Source organism: Lolium perenne, chromosome 5 (assembly GCF_019359855.2).
Source record: "Lolium perenne isolate Kyuss_39 chromosome 5, Kyuss_2.0, whole genome shotgun sequence".
In the NCBI taxonomy this organism is placed as follows: Eukaryota; Viridiplantae; Streptophyta; class Magnoliopsida; order Poales; family Poaceae; genus Lolium; species Lolium perenne.
This window is the reverse complement of record NC_067248.2, coordinates 11,974,181-11,991,124: the sequence shown is the minus strand read 5'-3', so window position 1 is coordinate 11,991,124 and position 16,944 is coordinate 11,974,181. Positions and strand designations below refer to the sequence as shown.

The 16,944-nt window shown below is 44.2% G+C and overlaps 1 protein-coding gene and 2 long non-coding RNA genes across 5 annotated transcripts; 2 read left to right on the top strand and 1 right to left on the bottom strand.

The window, feature by feature from the left end:
* The first annotated feature begins 4,481 nt into the window (after nt 1–4,481).
* Nucleotides 4,482–5,273, top strand: LOC139831403 (uncharacterized). Its single transcript, XM_071820673.1, has one exon. It carries the CDS (start codon nt 4,482–4,484, stop codon nt 5,271–5,273), a length of 792 nt encoding a protein of 263 aa, XP_071676774.1.
* Nucleotides 5,274–10,094: 4,821 nt separating this feature from the next.
* On the bottom strand, nt 10,095–13,194 carry LOC127298965 (uncharacterized). The gene is made up of 2 exons (XR_007850228.2): nt 11,972–13,194; nt 10,095–11,651 (listed from the first exon to the last, which is right to left on the bottom strand). It is a non-coding gene; the product is annotated as an uncharacterized lncRNA (long non-coding RNA).
* Nucleotides 13,195–13,772: 578 nt separating this feature from the next.
* Nucleotides 13,773–16,665, top strand: LOC127298966 (uncharacterized). Of its 3 annotated transcripts, XR_007850230.2 has the most exons (5): nt 13,773–14,151; nt 14,649–14,709; nt 15,190–15,350; nt 15,445–15,671; nt 16,312–16,665. It is a non-coding gene; the product is annotated as an uncharacterized lncRNA (long non-coding RNA). The 3 variants fall into 3 exon arrangements; XR_011744559.1 differs by lacking the exon at nt 16,312–16,665 and having other exon boundaries at nt 15,445–16,284; XR_007850229.2 differs by lacking the exons at nt 14,649–14,709; nt 16,312–16,665 and having other exon boundaries at nt 15,445–16,284.
* The last annotated feature ends 279 nt before the right edge of the window (nt 16,666–16,944 follow it).

Sequence of the window (16,944 nt, the reverse complement as noted above, 5' to 3'; positions counted from 1 at the left end):
GATTATTCTCAACTTAGACATCCATACCGGGACAACATAGACAACATATAGTGGACTCCTCTTTTATGCATAAGCATGTAGCAACAATTATTTTTCTCATATGATATTGAGGATATATGTCCAAAACTGAATCTTCCACCATGGATCATGGCTTTAGTTAGCGGCCCAATGTTCTTCTCTAACAATATGCACGCTCTAACCATAAGGTGGTATATCGCCCTTACTTCAGACAAGACGAACATGCATAGCAACTCACATGATATTCAACAAAGAGTAGTTGATGGCGTCCCCAGGAACATGGTTATCGAACAACGAGCAACTTAATAAGAGATAAAGTGCATAAGTACATATTCAATACCACAATAGTTTTTAAGCTATTTGTCCCATGAGCTATATATTGTAAAGGTGAAGAATGGAAATTTAAAGGTAGCACTCAAGCAATTTACTTTGGAATGGCTGAGAAATACCATGTAGTAGGTAGGTATGGTGGACACAAATGGCATAGTGGTTGGCTCAAGTATTTGGATGCATGAGAGGTATTCCCTCTCGATACAAGGTTTAGGCTAGCAAGGCTATTTGAAACAAACACAAGGATGAAGCGGTGCAGCAAAACTCACATAAAAGACATATTGTAAATATTATAAGACTCTACACCGTCTTCCTTGTTGTTCAAACTCAATACTAGAAATTATCTAGACTTTAGAGAAACCAAATATGCAAACCAAATTTTAGCATGCTCTATGTATTTCTTCATTAATGGGTGCAAAGTATATGATGCAAGAGCTTAAACATGAGCACAACAATTGCCAAGTATCACATTATCCAAGACATTTTAGCAATTACTACATGTATCATTTTCCAATTCCAACCATATAACAATTTAACGAAGAAGAAACTTCGCCATGAATACTATGAGTAGAACCTAAGGACATACTTGTCCATATGCAACAGCGGAGCGTGTCTCTCTCCCACACAAGGAATGCTAGGATCCATTTTATTCAAACAAAACAAAAACAAAAACAAACTGACGCTCCAAGCAAAGCACATAAGCTGTGATGGAATAAAAATATAGTTTCAGGGGAGGAACCTGATAATATTGTCGATGAAGAAGGGGATGCCTTGGAAGGCATCCCCAAGCTTAGACGCTTGAGTCTTCTTGATATATGCAGGGGTGAACCACCGGGGCATCCCCAAGCTTAGAGCTTTCACTCTCCTTGATCATGTTGTATCATCTCCCTCTCTTGATCCTTGAAAACTTCCTCCACACCAAACTTAGAACAACTCATTAGAGGGTTAGTGCACAATCAAAATATACATGTTCAGAGGTGACATAATCATTCTTAACACTTCTGGACATTGCACAAAGCTACTGAAATGGAATCGAAATATCCATCGAACATAACAAAACAGGCAATGCGAAATAAAAGGCAGAATGTGTCAAAACAGAACAGTTCGTATTGACGAATTTTATTGAGGCACCAGACTTGCTCAAATGAAAATGCTCAAATTTAATGAAAGTTGCGTACATATCTGAGGATCACTCACGTAAATTGGCATAATTTTCTGAGTTACCTACAGAGAATTTTGCCCAGATTCGTGACAGCAAAGAAATCTGTTTCTGCGCAGTAATCCAAATCTAGTATGAACTTTACTATCAACGACTTTACTTGGCACAATAAAACACTAAACTAAGATAAGGAGAGGTTGCTACAGTAGTAAAAAACTTCCAAGATACAAAATAAAAACAAAGTACTGTAGTAAAAACATGGGTTGTCTCCCATAAGCGCTTTTCTTTAACGCCTTTCAGCTAGGCGCAGAAAGTGTGTATCAAGTATTATCGAGAGATGGAGCATCGTTATCATAAGCTCTCCCATCCGTAGTGGTACTAAGGGCTTTGTAAATTTTAGGCCTATAATAATATTTCTTTGGTTTAGGCACTTTAGAGACATACATAAACTTTTGCTCCTTACCCACATAAGCTTTCTCCTTATATTTAAGAGAAGAAAATGTTGAACCCAAGGTTCCCATAGCTTTTTCAAGTTCGCCAATCCTATTGGTTTGATCATCATGAACAACACAAGTTCCTAGGACACTAATTCTTTCATCAATTCCTCCTAAGGATTTATCAAGTTCATTAGTTTTATCAAGTAACATTTCCAATTTAGTTTCAATACTTGGAAATTTTTTCTCTATGGTTTCCAATTTTTTCATAACATCTTCAAGAGAGATTTCAATTTTAACTTCATTAACAGGTGGTATTCCAAATAGACTCTCAATAATGCAGCTAGCTTCTAATGCAGGAGTACTTAGGAAGTTACCTTTCGCGAGACTATCAAGAACATACCTATTCCAGCTAGAGACACCAACATAAAAATTTCTGAGCAGGATAGTGGTGGAGTGTTTCTTAGTGCACCTATTATGGGCATCACTAATTCTATACCAAGCATCTCTTAAACATTCTCCCCCTCGTTGCTTAAACGAACGAACTTCAACTTCAGGATTACTCATTTTAGCAGCAGTAAATAAAGCAAACTAGATAAAGTAAATGCACGTAACTAATTTTTTTGTGTTTTCGATATAGCAAACAAGATAGTAAATAAAGTAAAAATAGCAACTAATTTTTTTGTATTTTGATTTAGTGCAGCAAACAAAGTAGTAAATAAAACTAAGCAAGACAAAAACAAAGTAAAGAGATTGCGATGTGGAGATTCTCCTTGCAGCGTGTCTTGATCTCCCCGGCAACGGCGCCAAAAAAATTGCTTGATGGCGTGCGTGTAGCACACGTCCGTTGGGAACCCCAAGAGGAAGGTGTGATGCGTACAGCGGCATGTTTTCCCTCAGTATGAAACCAAGGTTTATCGAACCAGTAGGAGCCAAGAAGCACGTTGAAGGTTGATGGCGGCGAGATGTAGTGCGGCGCAACACCAGGGACTCCGGCGCCAACGTGGAACCTGCACAACACAACCAAAATACTTTGCCCCAACGTAACAGCGAGGTTGTCAATCTCACCGGCTTGCTGTAACAAAGGATTAGATGTATAGTGTGGAAGATGATTGTTTGCAGAAAACAGTAGAACAAGTATTGCAGTAGATTGTATTTCAGTATAGAGAATTGGACCGGGGTCCACAGTTCACTAGAGGTGTCTCTCCCATAAGATAAACAGCATGTTGGGTGAACAAATTACAGTTGGGCAATTGACAAATAGAGAGGGCATGACCATGCACATACATATTATGATGAGTATAGTGAGATTTAATTGGGCATTACGACAAAGTACATAGACCGCTATCCAGCATGCATCTATGCCTAAAAAGTCCACCTTCAGGTTATCATCCGAACCCCTTCCAGTATTAAGTTGCTAACAAATATACAATTGCATTAAGTATTGCGCGTAATATAATCAGTAACTACATCCTCGAACATAGCACCAATGTTTTATCCCTAGTGGCAATAACACATCCATAATCTTAGAGATTTCTGTCACTTCCCCAGATTCACGGAGACATGAACCCACTATCGAGCATAAATACCCCCTCTTGGAGTTACCAGCATCTACTTGGCCAGAGCATCTACTAGTAACGGAGAGCATGCAAGATCATAAACAACACATAGATATAAATTGATAATCAACATAACATAGTATTCTCTATTCATCGGATCCCAACAAACACAACAAATAGAATTACAGATAGATGATCTTGATCATGTTCGGCAGCTCACAAGACCCGACAATTAAGCACAATGAGGAGAAGACAACCATCTAGCTACTGCTATGGACCCATAGTCCAGGGGTAGACTACTTACTCATCACTCCGGAGGCGACCATGGCGGCGTAGAGTCCTCCGGGAGATGATTCCCCTCTCCGGCAGGGTGCCGGAGGCGATCTCCTGAATCCCCCGAGATGGGATTGGCGGCGGCGGCGTCTCTGGAAGGTTTTCCGTATCGTGGCTCTCGGTACTGGGGGTTTCGCAACGAAGGCTTTAAGTAGGCGGAAGTGTAGGTCAGGGGGCGACGCGAGGGGCCCAGGAGGCAGGGCGGCGCGGCCAAGGGTGGGGCCGCGCCGCCTGCCCTCCTGGCCACCTCGTGGCCCCACTCCGTTGACTCTTCGGTCTTCTGGAAGCTTCGTGGCAAAATAGGACCCTGGGCGTTGATTTCGTCCAATTCTGAGAATATTTCCTTACTAGGATTTCTGAAACCAAAAACAGCAGAAAACAGCAACTGGCACTTCGGCATCTTGTTAATAGGTTAGTTCCAGAAAATGCACGAATATGACATAAAGTGTGCATAAAACATGTAGATATCATCAATAATGTGGCATGTAACATAAGAAATTATCGATACGTCGGAGACGTATCAGGGACTTTACCACCATTATGACAAACAGTGACATGAGCCTTGCCGGATGGAGAGGTTGATGCCTCCCTATCAGAGGACGCTTGATCATTGTCAACTCTATCCTCACGGCCATGCTGGCTCACGCCATGGGGGCAGGCATCCCCCCTGCTGGCATCGTTGAGGCCATTGACAAACGTCGTCGGGCCTTCCTCTGGACTGGAGAAGAAACTTGTAATGGCGGCAACTGCAAAGTCGCCTGGGATGAGGTTTGTACCCTTAAAGACCGGGACGGGCTGGGTGTACTTTCCATTCGGGCTCAAATCTCTGCCCTTCTTTCCAAATTCCTAACCAAACTTCACTCCGACTCCTCTGCCCCCCGGGCCTGCTGGTTTCGCCGTAGGTACGACTGGACGGGGGCTCAGGACTTGGGAGATCCCCACCACCTCGACACCCCCGCCTGGAAAGGGATTGTTGCAGGCCTCGAAACCTTTCTGTCTATATCTAAAGTCACCATCGGCAAAGGCGACATGACGGCCTTTTGGACTGACCTCTGGCTCGGAGACCACACCCTCCAAGACCGGTTCCCGAACCTCTTCTCCCACTCCACCTGCATGAACGCTAACGTTGCCACAGCCCTGACTTCTGACTTCCGCGGCACGGTGGAGCCCCGCCTGTCGCAGGCCACCGAGACTGACCTCCGTAACCTTGCCTTTGAGCTTAGCTTTGTGATTCTGTGCGACGATGTGCCGGATTCGCATTGGGACCGCATCACTAACAAAAAGCTCTCGAACAAAAGTGTCTACTCCAATTCTTTCAGGCATATGCAGATTGACGAGGTGGCGGAGAAAGTGTGGAAAAGCGCTGCTCCCCTTAAGTGCAAGATCTTCTGCTGGCTTGCTGGGAAGAGGCGCCTCCCCACCAACGAGCACCGCTTCTGACACCATCTCGGGCCCTTCGCAATGTGTCTCTTCTGCCCTCAAGATGAAGATACCGACCACCTCCTCCTTCGCTGCCCCCGTGCCTGTGAAATTTGGACATTCTTCTACCAGGATCTTCAAGCTCATCCCCTCTCCGGCCTCTCCGAAATTTGGACTTCGCGATGCCGAAGTTATGAAGAAACTACTATCAGCACCGCCATTGCATGGAACATTTGGAAGAGACGAAATGCTAAGACCTTCAATGGCATTGACAAATACCTCGCCCTGGTTTCCCGCAGATGCATCCAAGACATTAGGCTTTGGGCTCATAGATGTACCACCCCTCTGCCTCCCTCTCTCTAAATAATTGGTGTAATAGTTTTGACCCACCTTGAGGTCCCCTCCCTACCCCCGACTCCTCTTCCTTCCTCCAAAAATTTGTAATGATCCCTTGTACACTTGTTGATTATTAATGTTCAGGCTGGCGTAAGCCCGCCGTAGCCAGTTTTAAAAAGAAAAATCTAACAAGTAACAATATTCTCTATTATCTACAATTTCTTTTTGATTCAGTGCTTGCTAGGTGCTAGAAGAAATTTCCAAACGAGTTACACGTTCATGGAAGACATCACATAAATGGGTCAGAGAAAATTCCACGGAGAGATAACTAGGACACGGCCATGCCACCATCAGTGAAACCAAGCCACCGACTCCATGGCGTGAGGATAGCCTCATGCTGCATCTCCTCCGACGCTCAACCAGTGCGGAAATAAATGTAGCAGACTGGATAATTTAGAAGAGAAATGGACAATAGGGCTCTAAGATTAGAAGATATAATTATGTAGAGACTTTCTCCAGAAACATTGCTGATGTGGCATGGGTCAACGTGCCAAGTAGAAAGGTCAAACCTGTGTAGGACCTGCCATGAATCACTTATTACTTTTAGGACTTAGATATGCACTTTCATAAAATTAGGACCCAATTGACACCCCTCGGACACTCCCCTTGTGTGTTAGAGTATATGTTGGTTAGGGATAGATTAGGTCGGGATAGATTTGTTTCTTGTCTTCTACTCCAACTCGGTCCCTTGTACTCCTATATATACTCGTCCATGAGGCTCAATAATATATCCATCATATTCTGCATATCTCTCTCCCTCTCTATCCTTCTACATGGTATCAGAGCAGCACGCTCCTTGACCTAGCCGCCGACCTAGCCGCCGCAAGGTTTCCGCGCCGCGCCGCCCCCGGGGAGATAATCTCCATGATCTACTCCGAGGGCCGCGCAATCCGTATGAGGGTTCGTTCGTCGATCCGTTGATCCGCTGCCCTCGAGTCTTTTTTTTTCCAATCCGTAGATTGGTTTTCTTTTTGCGCCGCCGGTCGCTCCACCGGCGTTTTTCTTTTTGGTTTTACCGATCATAGATCGGATTGAGTCGCCCATCGCCGCCGTCCACTTGCGCCTCTACTTCGACAACGGCATCAACCTGCACCGGCCATCAACCGCACAGCACAGCCGCACGCGCCGCACACGGGGCGCCCCTACGTGCGACGCCGCAGGCTGTCTCGCCCGCGCGGTCTCCATCACTGGTCCGTCTTCGCCATCATCGCCCGGGACTACATCGACAACGCCGCCATCGACTCCGATGTGCGCGTCGTCCATGCCATGGCACATGTAGGGCCGCCGTCGGTCTGATCAACCGACCCCGCGCACGTCTACGCCAAGCAAGTCTCTGAGCACGCGCCTACCACCGATCGAGTATCGGGTTGCCGTTGCGTGTCGCCCCTTCGGACCGCAGCGCCGCCTTTGGTCCTCGCTACCGGCTTCCGACGCGCCTTCCGAGGCGTGGACGTAGCTGGTGGTCTCCCGCCGTTGCACCGACTCGCGCCCTGTAGCTACGCCGGCCCCTCGGGCCGTGCCGTTGCTGCACGCGGTCACCTTCGCCGTCCCCCGCGCATCGATGTCCGAGGCCACCACAGCGCCGCCCATTCGGCGTGGGTCGCCTCCGTCCGCGCATGGTCTTCGTCACGCCGCTGGGTCTTCCTCGCCTACTTCCTGTACCGCCGTCGCGCCCCCACCCCAGGTCTCCGCTGGGCTCGCCAACCACTTCAGGTCGCGCTGGGCTCGCCGACCACCGCAACGCCCGTCTAGGCGTCCAGCATGACCACCCCAGGTCACCACTGGGTTAGCCGCCTTCTACGTCTCCAACCGTCTCGACTTCGTCGCCCGTGCCATCGCCTCGTCCCCGTCTACACCACCTGCTACTCTACTCTGAGAACCGCGGGCAGCGTCAGCATCTCTCCGTCGATCTGCGACCGCGACGCTTCCGGAGGCCTCCTCTGCTAGTCCCTCTGACATGGCGACAAGTTCATGATGGTCCCTGCCCCTCACATGCCCGGTACTGGCAACACCGGAAGTGCCTTCGTCCCCGACACGTTCCCGAGTTTGGCAAACTCGCGCCGGACGTCTCGTCTTCATCGGCTTCGACAACGTCTTCTTCGGCATCGCCTCTACGACTGCCTCGACCGCGTCACTGACTTATTCTATGTGTACTCGGTTCTGGCAAAACCGAAGTATGCCTTCATCCCCGACGTGCGCCTGGTTCTGGTAAAACTATGGTTGCACTTCATCCTTGACGGCTCCGACTGCATCGACTAAGGCATCGACAACCTCCACGACTGCCTCGACGCGTCTCCGTCACTCTCCTCGCGCACTACGCGCTTGCGGCTACATCGACACCGGCACCCGCCCACGACATCAACCACGGCAATCCCTCGCGCGGCTCCCTCGACCAAAGGTTGCAGCACCCACGCTCACGGCTATCTCGACATCGGCACAAAGGGCTACCACCTCGCCTGAGACTCACCAGCTTCCTCTACAGTCCAAGCTAGTGCGCCGCGACACCGTCCACGAGGCAGCTCACTGGTTCTACTTCGGTTTCTCTCCAGTCTGACCGTCCGCGATGTTCCAGTTGTTCACGACGCTACCGCTACGACTGCGGGGGGTGTTAGAGTATATGTCGGTTAGGGATAGATTAGGTAGGGATAGATTTGTTTCTTGTCTTCTACTCTAAGTCGGTCCCTTGTACTCCTATATATACTCGCCCATGAGGCTCAATAATACATCCATCATATTCCGCATATCTCTCTCCCTCTCTATCCTTCAACATTGTGCATTTTACTCATTTATAATCGGGCAATTCCCTCTACACAAAGGTTCCTCACGACCGAAGAAAGGCGATGGTACTATTTTACATGCAACCTCGATTCAGTAGATAGAAGAAGATGCCCATTCTTTTTTGGTGCCCCTCAAGAAGCTGCTTGATGCACTGACAGTTAAGAAAGATTTGACCCACATATACATCAGCAGATGTACCTTAAACCAGAAACATAGTTGCACAACAAAGATGCGTTGTTTTTAGAAACTTTCTGACACCTCACATTTCTATGATAAACCAAGAGACGAAGCAAATAGTGACAAGATATTTGAGTGAAAAAAGATACTAGGAGCAAAGTCAGAGGTGAAGAAAGCACTGACTATATAGGGCTTAAGAAAGTGTGTCGTGCATCATCTCTCTTTTAGTAAAGACCTTTTTAGTAAAGACCCATAAATGCGTGGTTACTCCACCCAAAACTAGATGGGTACTAGTTAAATGCCCTTGCGTTGATACGGCCCCGTCAAATTATTTTTCATGTCACACATGTGTATATAAGGAAATAGATACATTGTATTCTAAGACAATCTATTTTACTAATTCTGAGCAAAGTGGAATCTTAATTAAGGGTTGTTGCTTTTGTTAAATTATAGCATTTTGTCAAATTACAGTTAGTGGGATCACGTAAGGTGTCAAGTGGGATCTCATAATGTCCAGCTTCTAGTTCATTTTGTGATTTCTAGGTTTTTTTTTGCATCTCTAGCACCACCCCCTTGATGAACAAGTGTAGCTATACAAATAAGCGTGTCATGCTCATTTAGCACTAAGCACAAAGTATTTGCATCAAATAGGGACGTAAAGAAACCATGACATATGAGGCTGCATTTACCACTTACATGACATTGTGGGGTGGAGATGGTTAGCAATTGCACCGGAAATGCCAACTCTGCCTTCTTATTGGATGTTCTCTTCCTTCACATTCTTCTTGGACGTCTCCAACTTGGCATTCTTCTCCGGTGGTTGTGATCCATCTCATTTGAAAATCTTACACACGATCTTATGTAAAGAGAGTCATTAGAACCACCCTACCTCACATGCTCACTCATGGACACAATAAGCAACAATCCATATGTTGGTTTTGATTTCATTATATGAAGTATAAAAATGGAAGGGTAGATAACTACATGTAACTTTTTTCGCGAAAACGCAAAAGCCTTGCGTTTCGATGCATTGATAGAAAAGAAGGTTATAATTACAAGTTCTCGAGAGGACACACCCCGCCACACAACTCGACCCAAGAAAGAGAGCCTATCCTAGGGGAGGAGTTGACGAACACCTCGAGCCCCCGCGTCCACCCATTGTCGCGCTTCAGAACAAATGTCGTTGAACAGGGATGCCACTGACGGACGCGTGTTGTCAAAGACCGCAGCATTCCGGTGCTTTCATATCCACCACGCCGTGAGCATGATTATCGACGAGGTGCCTTTGCGCAGCTGGCGAGGGGCGGTCCGCACCACCAGCGACCACCACTCCGCGAAGTCGCCCTCAACTGTGGGAGGACCTGAGGTGGATCGAATCCATGAGAGGACCTCATACCAGATCGAGTAACTTTTGGATAAATTTCTTTTTATATCACCAAACCAATCCAGCAGAAAATAAGAAAAAACAAACATGTCCAAAAGTATTCTACGTGAAAAAGACTGGAACATTTCAGATTGCCCTTTATAAATGGAGCAGATGATCTACTAAGTCACATATACAACTTACTCCACATGATCACCAACATTGTGCCCAAGTTTGGCACATTTGAACAGAAGAAACATATCTTCACGTGATAAATTGATCTCCTTACATTAGGTGGCTCATGAAAATTCGCAAGAATTGAGTGATAAGTGATATAGAACACTTGCTTGAACAATTTTTGTGTGTCCTAATTGATGCCCGGTAGCTGCAGTACAATCATCATTGATTTAAAGATATTTTCATTTGGAAAAAATCCGAAACAATTCTAAGTGATCTTGTACCAACTTCTAAATCCGTTTTAAATCAGTGTCCAGATGTTTACTCAAAAGAATGCATGCATCTTACTATCAGTCCTCATCTTCAGCAAGACAAAAATGAATGCATGCATCTTAGTATGAGCCCTCATCTTTCAGCAAAATGGAAATGAATGCATGCATCAACATGTAAAATAGTTAGCATGCTCAAGTCCTACGTTCAGATATTAAGCAATGTTTTACAATAAATACAATTGATTTTGCATGTAGAAAGTACTGGCCAAACAACCAAAAGCAACGTTGTACCTCTAGTGCTTTGGCATGTGCTGAAAAAATCACCGAAAACGTTCAATTTAAGCACAAAATGGGTGTACAATGGTGTACTTGGGTTGTTAGTTGCGGGTTATGAACGATCCATCCACATGTGTCCCGTACAGATCCGAGTTTTGAATCGTACAAATCGTCTATATCATTTATACAAAGGCATGGAGGCAGAGCTACTCCCAACTGAAGCGATTCATTCTGGAGATGGCTACATATAGATGTATCAGCAGTGGTAGCATCTCTTTGATTATTTTTGCAAGATGCATGCTAAGAGACAAACCAGGGTAATAAAGATCAAACAAACACATTGAAAAGTTTGTATCTATCACTTCTATTGTTAGATAAACTATTTAAGTGTAAATAGCAATTTAATAGACACAAAACAATATCATGTTAATTTTTTCCCTTAAGAACACAAGTATCATGCGACTGAATAATCAGCTGCCAAAAGACAAACCATGAAATTCTAACACCAGAAAACATCGGCAGCCCTATAATCATTGTGTTTGGGGAGAACAAACGGGGACAGATGTTTAGCTGATATAAATTTAGTATTATCTAGAAATAAAGAAGACAACCAAAGTGGCAATTTGTAACACATTCATGCTTAGAGAGCATTGATGTAAATACTACAATAGGAAGAAAATCATTAGGAAATTTACTCTCTCTGTCAAAGGTCAACCATTGCAATTGTAAGAAGCACAAAATATGCAGCTATAGCTACAGGAGAGAGAGAAATAAACGTAAAGAGCGAATAAACTCTTCCGCAAAGAAGTTAAACAGTTTCCATTTGCAAGTGCAGAACTGACCTGTCTAGAAATGGAGGGACAATACAAAGAAGAATGTAGAGAATCACTGGTGCACTCGAGCTGTATAGGCAGTCCAAGATGAGAAAATCGAGCAGCCCCCGTCCAGACTTTGAAATAGCTGAAAAGCAAATGTACATAAACACCATAATGAGGTTTCTAGATAGTGAAACAAAGAGCTCAAAATTCATTAATGCCAAGTTTATGAAAAAATAATTTGTTCACAAACTCTATGCGTATACAGGTTCCTAATTAATGTTTATTGCACTATGATTTCAATTGGTGGGGCACTTGTGTTATGGCGAGCACGACAGAGGAAATTACTGAGCTAATATTAATTAGCTGCCTCAAATTCAAGCAAAGCAAACTGAAACTTTTTAGAGACAAGTACTCTTCCTAAACCATGACATTAGCAAATAGAGTATCTTTTTGGTTGCATACCGTGACGATTGAGAAAATGGCCAGCACACGGCAGCTCACCAATTAACATTCATTACTGCTTTGAGCAATCTCAAAAACAAAAAAGCAAAATGGTATTAATTGTTGTGACAGTAGACGAAGAGCTGGGGCAGTTTGAGATGTCCAGTGCAGCCATCCAATGTCTGAATCGTCGACTCCAGCCACCTTTGTACGCCAGAACCTCCAGCCTCCAGACATGTTTGGAGATCTTACAAGTAAAATGATGGTCTTCAGTCCCAATGACACTTCCGCATATCCAGCGTAGACTGCAAAGAATGAAATCAAGCAAAGAGATGTTGTCTATTCACTTCGTTGGTTCTGCAAGACCGTACTGAACTTATGAACATCATATTTTAATTTCTCATTCAACACCTATTGTTTGTTCCTAAATCAAGAATCCACTTATAAAGGATGCAACAAATTTGATTAGCCAAGCAAGCAAATGATTACCTTCAAAATTGCCAATCAGATCGAATAGTAATATGTTATACAGAACAAATAGAATCCATTATCCTTATAGCAAAATTAACTATGCAGAATGAAACTGCGCTTTTAAGCATTTTAACAAACAAATCACATGCACTTAACTGTAGGAACATACCTCGACAGTTTTAGCTGGTTCTTAGCAAAGCTGCGGCCGCGTCTGATCGATCCCGCGCGCGCAGAGAGCCTACCCATGTTGGACCGCGGGTGCTCCTCGTCAAAGATCCCCTCCGCCTCCTACATGACCGGCGATATCCGCCGACGTTGTCTTTTGTGTGAGGGGAAAGTAAGTAAGGCGGGCGGAGCGGCGGTGAGGAGGAGGCGGATCAACAGAAAGGAGACGCTGATGGTTTGGTGTAGTGGGCGAAGAACTCAACCCGCTCGACCTGACTCCGCTCGACGGCATCTCCCTCCTTGGTGTGAGATCCAAGCGGCGGGAGGCCTATACCTGGAGGTCAGAATTTGATCTCGTGAATGTACGCCGAGAGGGGATTCGGGTGGGGCCGATGGGGCAATGCATGGAGAATAAGCTCGTCGTCGCAGAGGTTCCGGCCGTCATCGCCGTGTGGGAGCCGTGGAGCTGTGGGAACCAGGGTAGGAAATTAGTGGGAAAAGCGGGCGCGGGACGCAGCGTGAAGTGGCGGTGGCTCGGGGCGGCGGTGGTTCCTTTCCAGGAGGAAATCCTACGTGATACGAGCTCAGGTCGGGAATAGGAAATGGAAGATCCCGAGCATATCTTGCTAATTAATGTGATGGCCTGAGATATGATTACCATATCGTGATTGATTATATGCCATAATTAATTTCAGCGCTGATATGAAGATAGCGTGAGCTCTATCCGACGAAGCTGAGATAGGGAGAATAGATTAGAGGGTCCGGATTGTTTTAATGACGACCACCAAAGTGCGTTGAGTGTCAAATGACCAACTCCCATTTAATAGTAAAGATATTGGGCTGCGGAACTCCTGAGTCTTATGCAGGGCCGTCCCCAGAAATTGGGGGTCTCGGTGCGACTTGTAAAATATGAGGACCTCATTTGTTTTTCTTTTGAACTCAATAACTAGTGAGACGAAATCCATATTTATTTTATTATATTACTTTGGAGTGTCCATGCTAAAAGAGTTATCTCTACTACTTATAAAGGCACGAAGTGCCGTAGGAAAATTAAATCTGAACCGTTCATCTACATGTATCCTACGGTCCAGAATCAGTTATTCTCCCCTCCCTAAATGACGCCTCCTTTGACCCGCCCACGTCGCATAGACGCGTCCGTAATTTGCTCTGCCTGAGAGAAAATAATCCATTCGTCCCACTCGAAAATACCGCTCCTGACGGTTCTTTCTTTTGCCTCTTTCACTTTTGCAATCTGCTCCTCCTCGCTAGCTGTCGCCGCCGCTCTCCCAGCCGTTAAACCGGCACCTCTCCCGCACCATTCGGCCAGCTACGACGCCTCGCCGGCGGGACGGTCGGTGGCGCTCCTTACCGGCTCGCCGTGCTTCTCATCGGCCTGATGCGCTCCCATCAGAGCATGCTCAATATGATGCCGGCATGATCCGCCGCCGCCCTGTCCTCGCGCGTAGGCGTCGGCCTGGATGCCTCCGCTGTCCCACTCGCCGATCTCGCTTCGCCCGCCTCTGCAGCCGTTGCCCCCCACAGCTAAGCCCGCCTTCAGGAGCAAGGTTAGCCTGCACTTTGGTCGCCGTTCATATTCTATTTTCTTGTGCAATCGCTATAGTCCAACATGCTCAAGATCTATGTTGACAACCTTTAAGGATAATCTACCTATCATCACTTTCGCTATTTTAAAATTAATAGTGGGTAACCCAGCCATCTAATGGTTTCATATGTGCTCACTTCACAGCTAGACGGAGATAAGATATATACCTTACCCATTACTCAAGTTAGCCAAACGTGTGTTTCCTGATTACTAGATTTCTTACTGTTATGTTGGTTCAGATACATCCCTTCTATGAAGAGCTTACTTAAGAAATTTGACGACGGTGCTAGCTATGCTCAAGGTTTTTGCCCTTTATCATGTTTATTATCCGTGTTCCACGGTTCCACCTTCGTCCTTGTTTTATCAGGCATGCATGCCAAATGGTGCTTCCTTTCTGCATCTCATAATCATGAATTACGAAGTACTAAATATCTGCGTTTGCTCTTTGGATGACGGTAGATCCATACATGGAGAAAATGGGAAATTGAAGCATTTAGGGATAATCACGAATCTTTTTCCCGTAAGTTTACTTCTCCTTATCCCATTCATATCTTAGAAGAAAGGGTAGAATATAACACTGAAACATATTCGAGTTCATTATGTGAAATAGAGCCTAGGCTTCTACGACTAAGACTGGAGAACTTGAGGAGCAGTGATTGCAGAACTTGAGGAGCAACGATTGCGAATGACGAAATCAGTCTTAGTTCCTGAGACATTCCTATTGAAATAACAAGTCCAGAGATAATATGCCTTAGCAGTTTCTCTCAATTTTGCAATTTATTTTAATGTCTTCTCTAAATATAATTCGGCCATCAATTTGATCCTCTTTTTTGCTTTCGAAACACAGATAGGGAAAACATTCTGATGGACCATTAAAATATATGGTTCTTGCTTCTTTAATTGGAGCAATTTCCTTGTCTTATTTGTGCTGCTGTTTATATTTACCTATGTTGATGTTAAACTGCATCTGATCAATCCTCTTCGAATTTACATTTAACAGGTGATTGCCTATGTATCAGTAACTAGAAGGCGGCCACCAGCACTGACCAAATCATATTCGTGATGCTGTATATATTTAACTTTGTTGATGTTAGCTCATCTTAAGTAATGTTCCCTTACAACAGGCTATCATGTATGACTCTGCTTTGGTTGTCGATAGAGGTATGGAACTCTATTTAGGTTGTCCATCAAGTTCACCATTTCACCTTTCCATGCTAACTGAAGTTGCTTCATTTTCCACATATTAATACAACAGAAGGTGACCATCCTGCGAGAAGGTAGTTTTGCACTTCGAAAGAAGTATGTTTCTTTTCAGGAACGGGAGAAATTTATTTGGATCCAAATCCAAGTGATTCTTTATGGTAGTTTACGTCATTGCTCCAATGCGAGAAAAAGTAGTCCGCTCTCGAGATACAAAGGTAACAGTGCAAAAATGTGTCCCCCCTTTACCTGAACAGATACTGCTGGAAGCATTTAACTATTGTAAGTGATTTTTTCACTATCCAATATCTTTATTTTTGTCGATTGCTAAAATTCTTCATGTCTCCATATGTATATATTACTCGGTTGGCAAATCTGATGTGTTCAAATTGCATTAATGAACAGTCTTGAATTTAATTTTTTAGACTACCATCTTATATTTTAAAATAGATGGCTTTAATAAAATAGGATGATGCCCAATCACAATGGTTAGTACTTTCGTCCGATGTTTATTTGCCGCGTGGAGGACATAGATGTGACACTTTATGCATATGCACCCATAAACATGTAAATTATTCGCATATATTCCACTTGTTTTTGGCCAGAAAAAATGTGATAGATTGGCGATAGATGTCATGTCATCAATGTAGTGTGATCAAATACTTCTTTCTGTGTTCTTACTTCATCAGGATCTGAACTATGTTTTGTATATCCGCATTTCACATAATTTTGTCTAATCGGTGTTCTACTATGCTTTTGGGTATTCCTTATTATGAAATTGGAAGATATGTTGGTTTGGATTATGCCCTATATGCAGTGAAAATCTGTTTATGATGTTCCTTGTGGTTAATGTTCCATTCAAGTGGTGTTGAATTAATTGTATTCTTCCTAATTTCCTGTCCATAATTGTTGTTGTGGTTAGATACCGAATGCCAAGGGAGGTGGTTTAGCATGAAGCACTGAGATAGAACTTTCTTCTATGAAGAAGCATCATGCCGATACACAAGTATCATTGAGAAACCTTATCTAGAATGGGGGAACAAAGAATGGGAGAAGAGAAAATATGTACTGTGTTTCTCAAAAAAAGAAAGATAATGTGTTGCCTAAAAAATTAATTATAATTGCGTGCTAAAAATGTCAGAAGATTTTGTTTGTATATAAGTATAGGATTGCATGTTCGAGCTACTACAACATACATACCATATGTTAATTTCATTGCAGAATAATTTCAGCATATATATTATGGACACAATTTGAAACGTGCGTGCACGTGCATACTTACTAGTAATAGTAAAGTAACAAACAAACCACATACCTTCCTAATTAATCTTCTATGAGACATCATCTCAAGTGCTGTTATCGCCAATCCACCAAGGTATGAGACTGAGCTGCTCTTTTTAATCTTTATCTATCAACTTCTTTTGAGCACCAGATTCAAACTTAATATCTTCATCATTTATCCTATTTCATTAATAAATTTGCTCATAATTCAAACAATTCAGCACGGCTGGACGAATTGCAGCAGCAATATTGAGGTGGACACCAGCACGTCGCC

Excerpts from the sequence above, each read along its gene's own strand:
- LOC139831403 (XM_071820673.1), top strand. The coding sequence starts at position 4,482 with ATGGGGGCAGGCATCCCCCCTGCTGGCATCGTTGAGGCCATTGACAAA.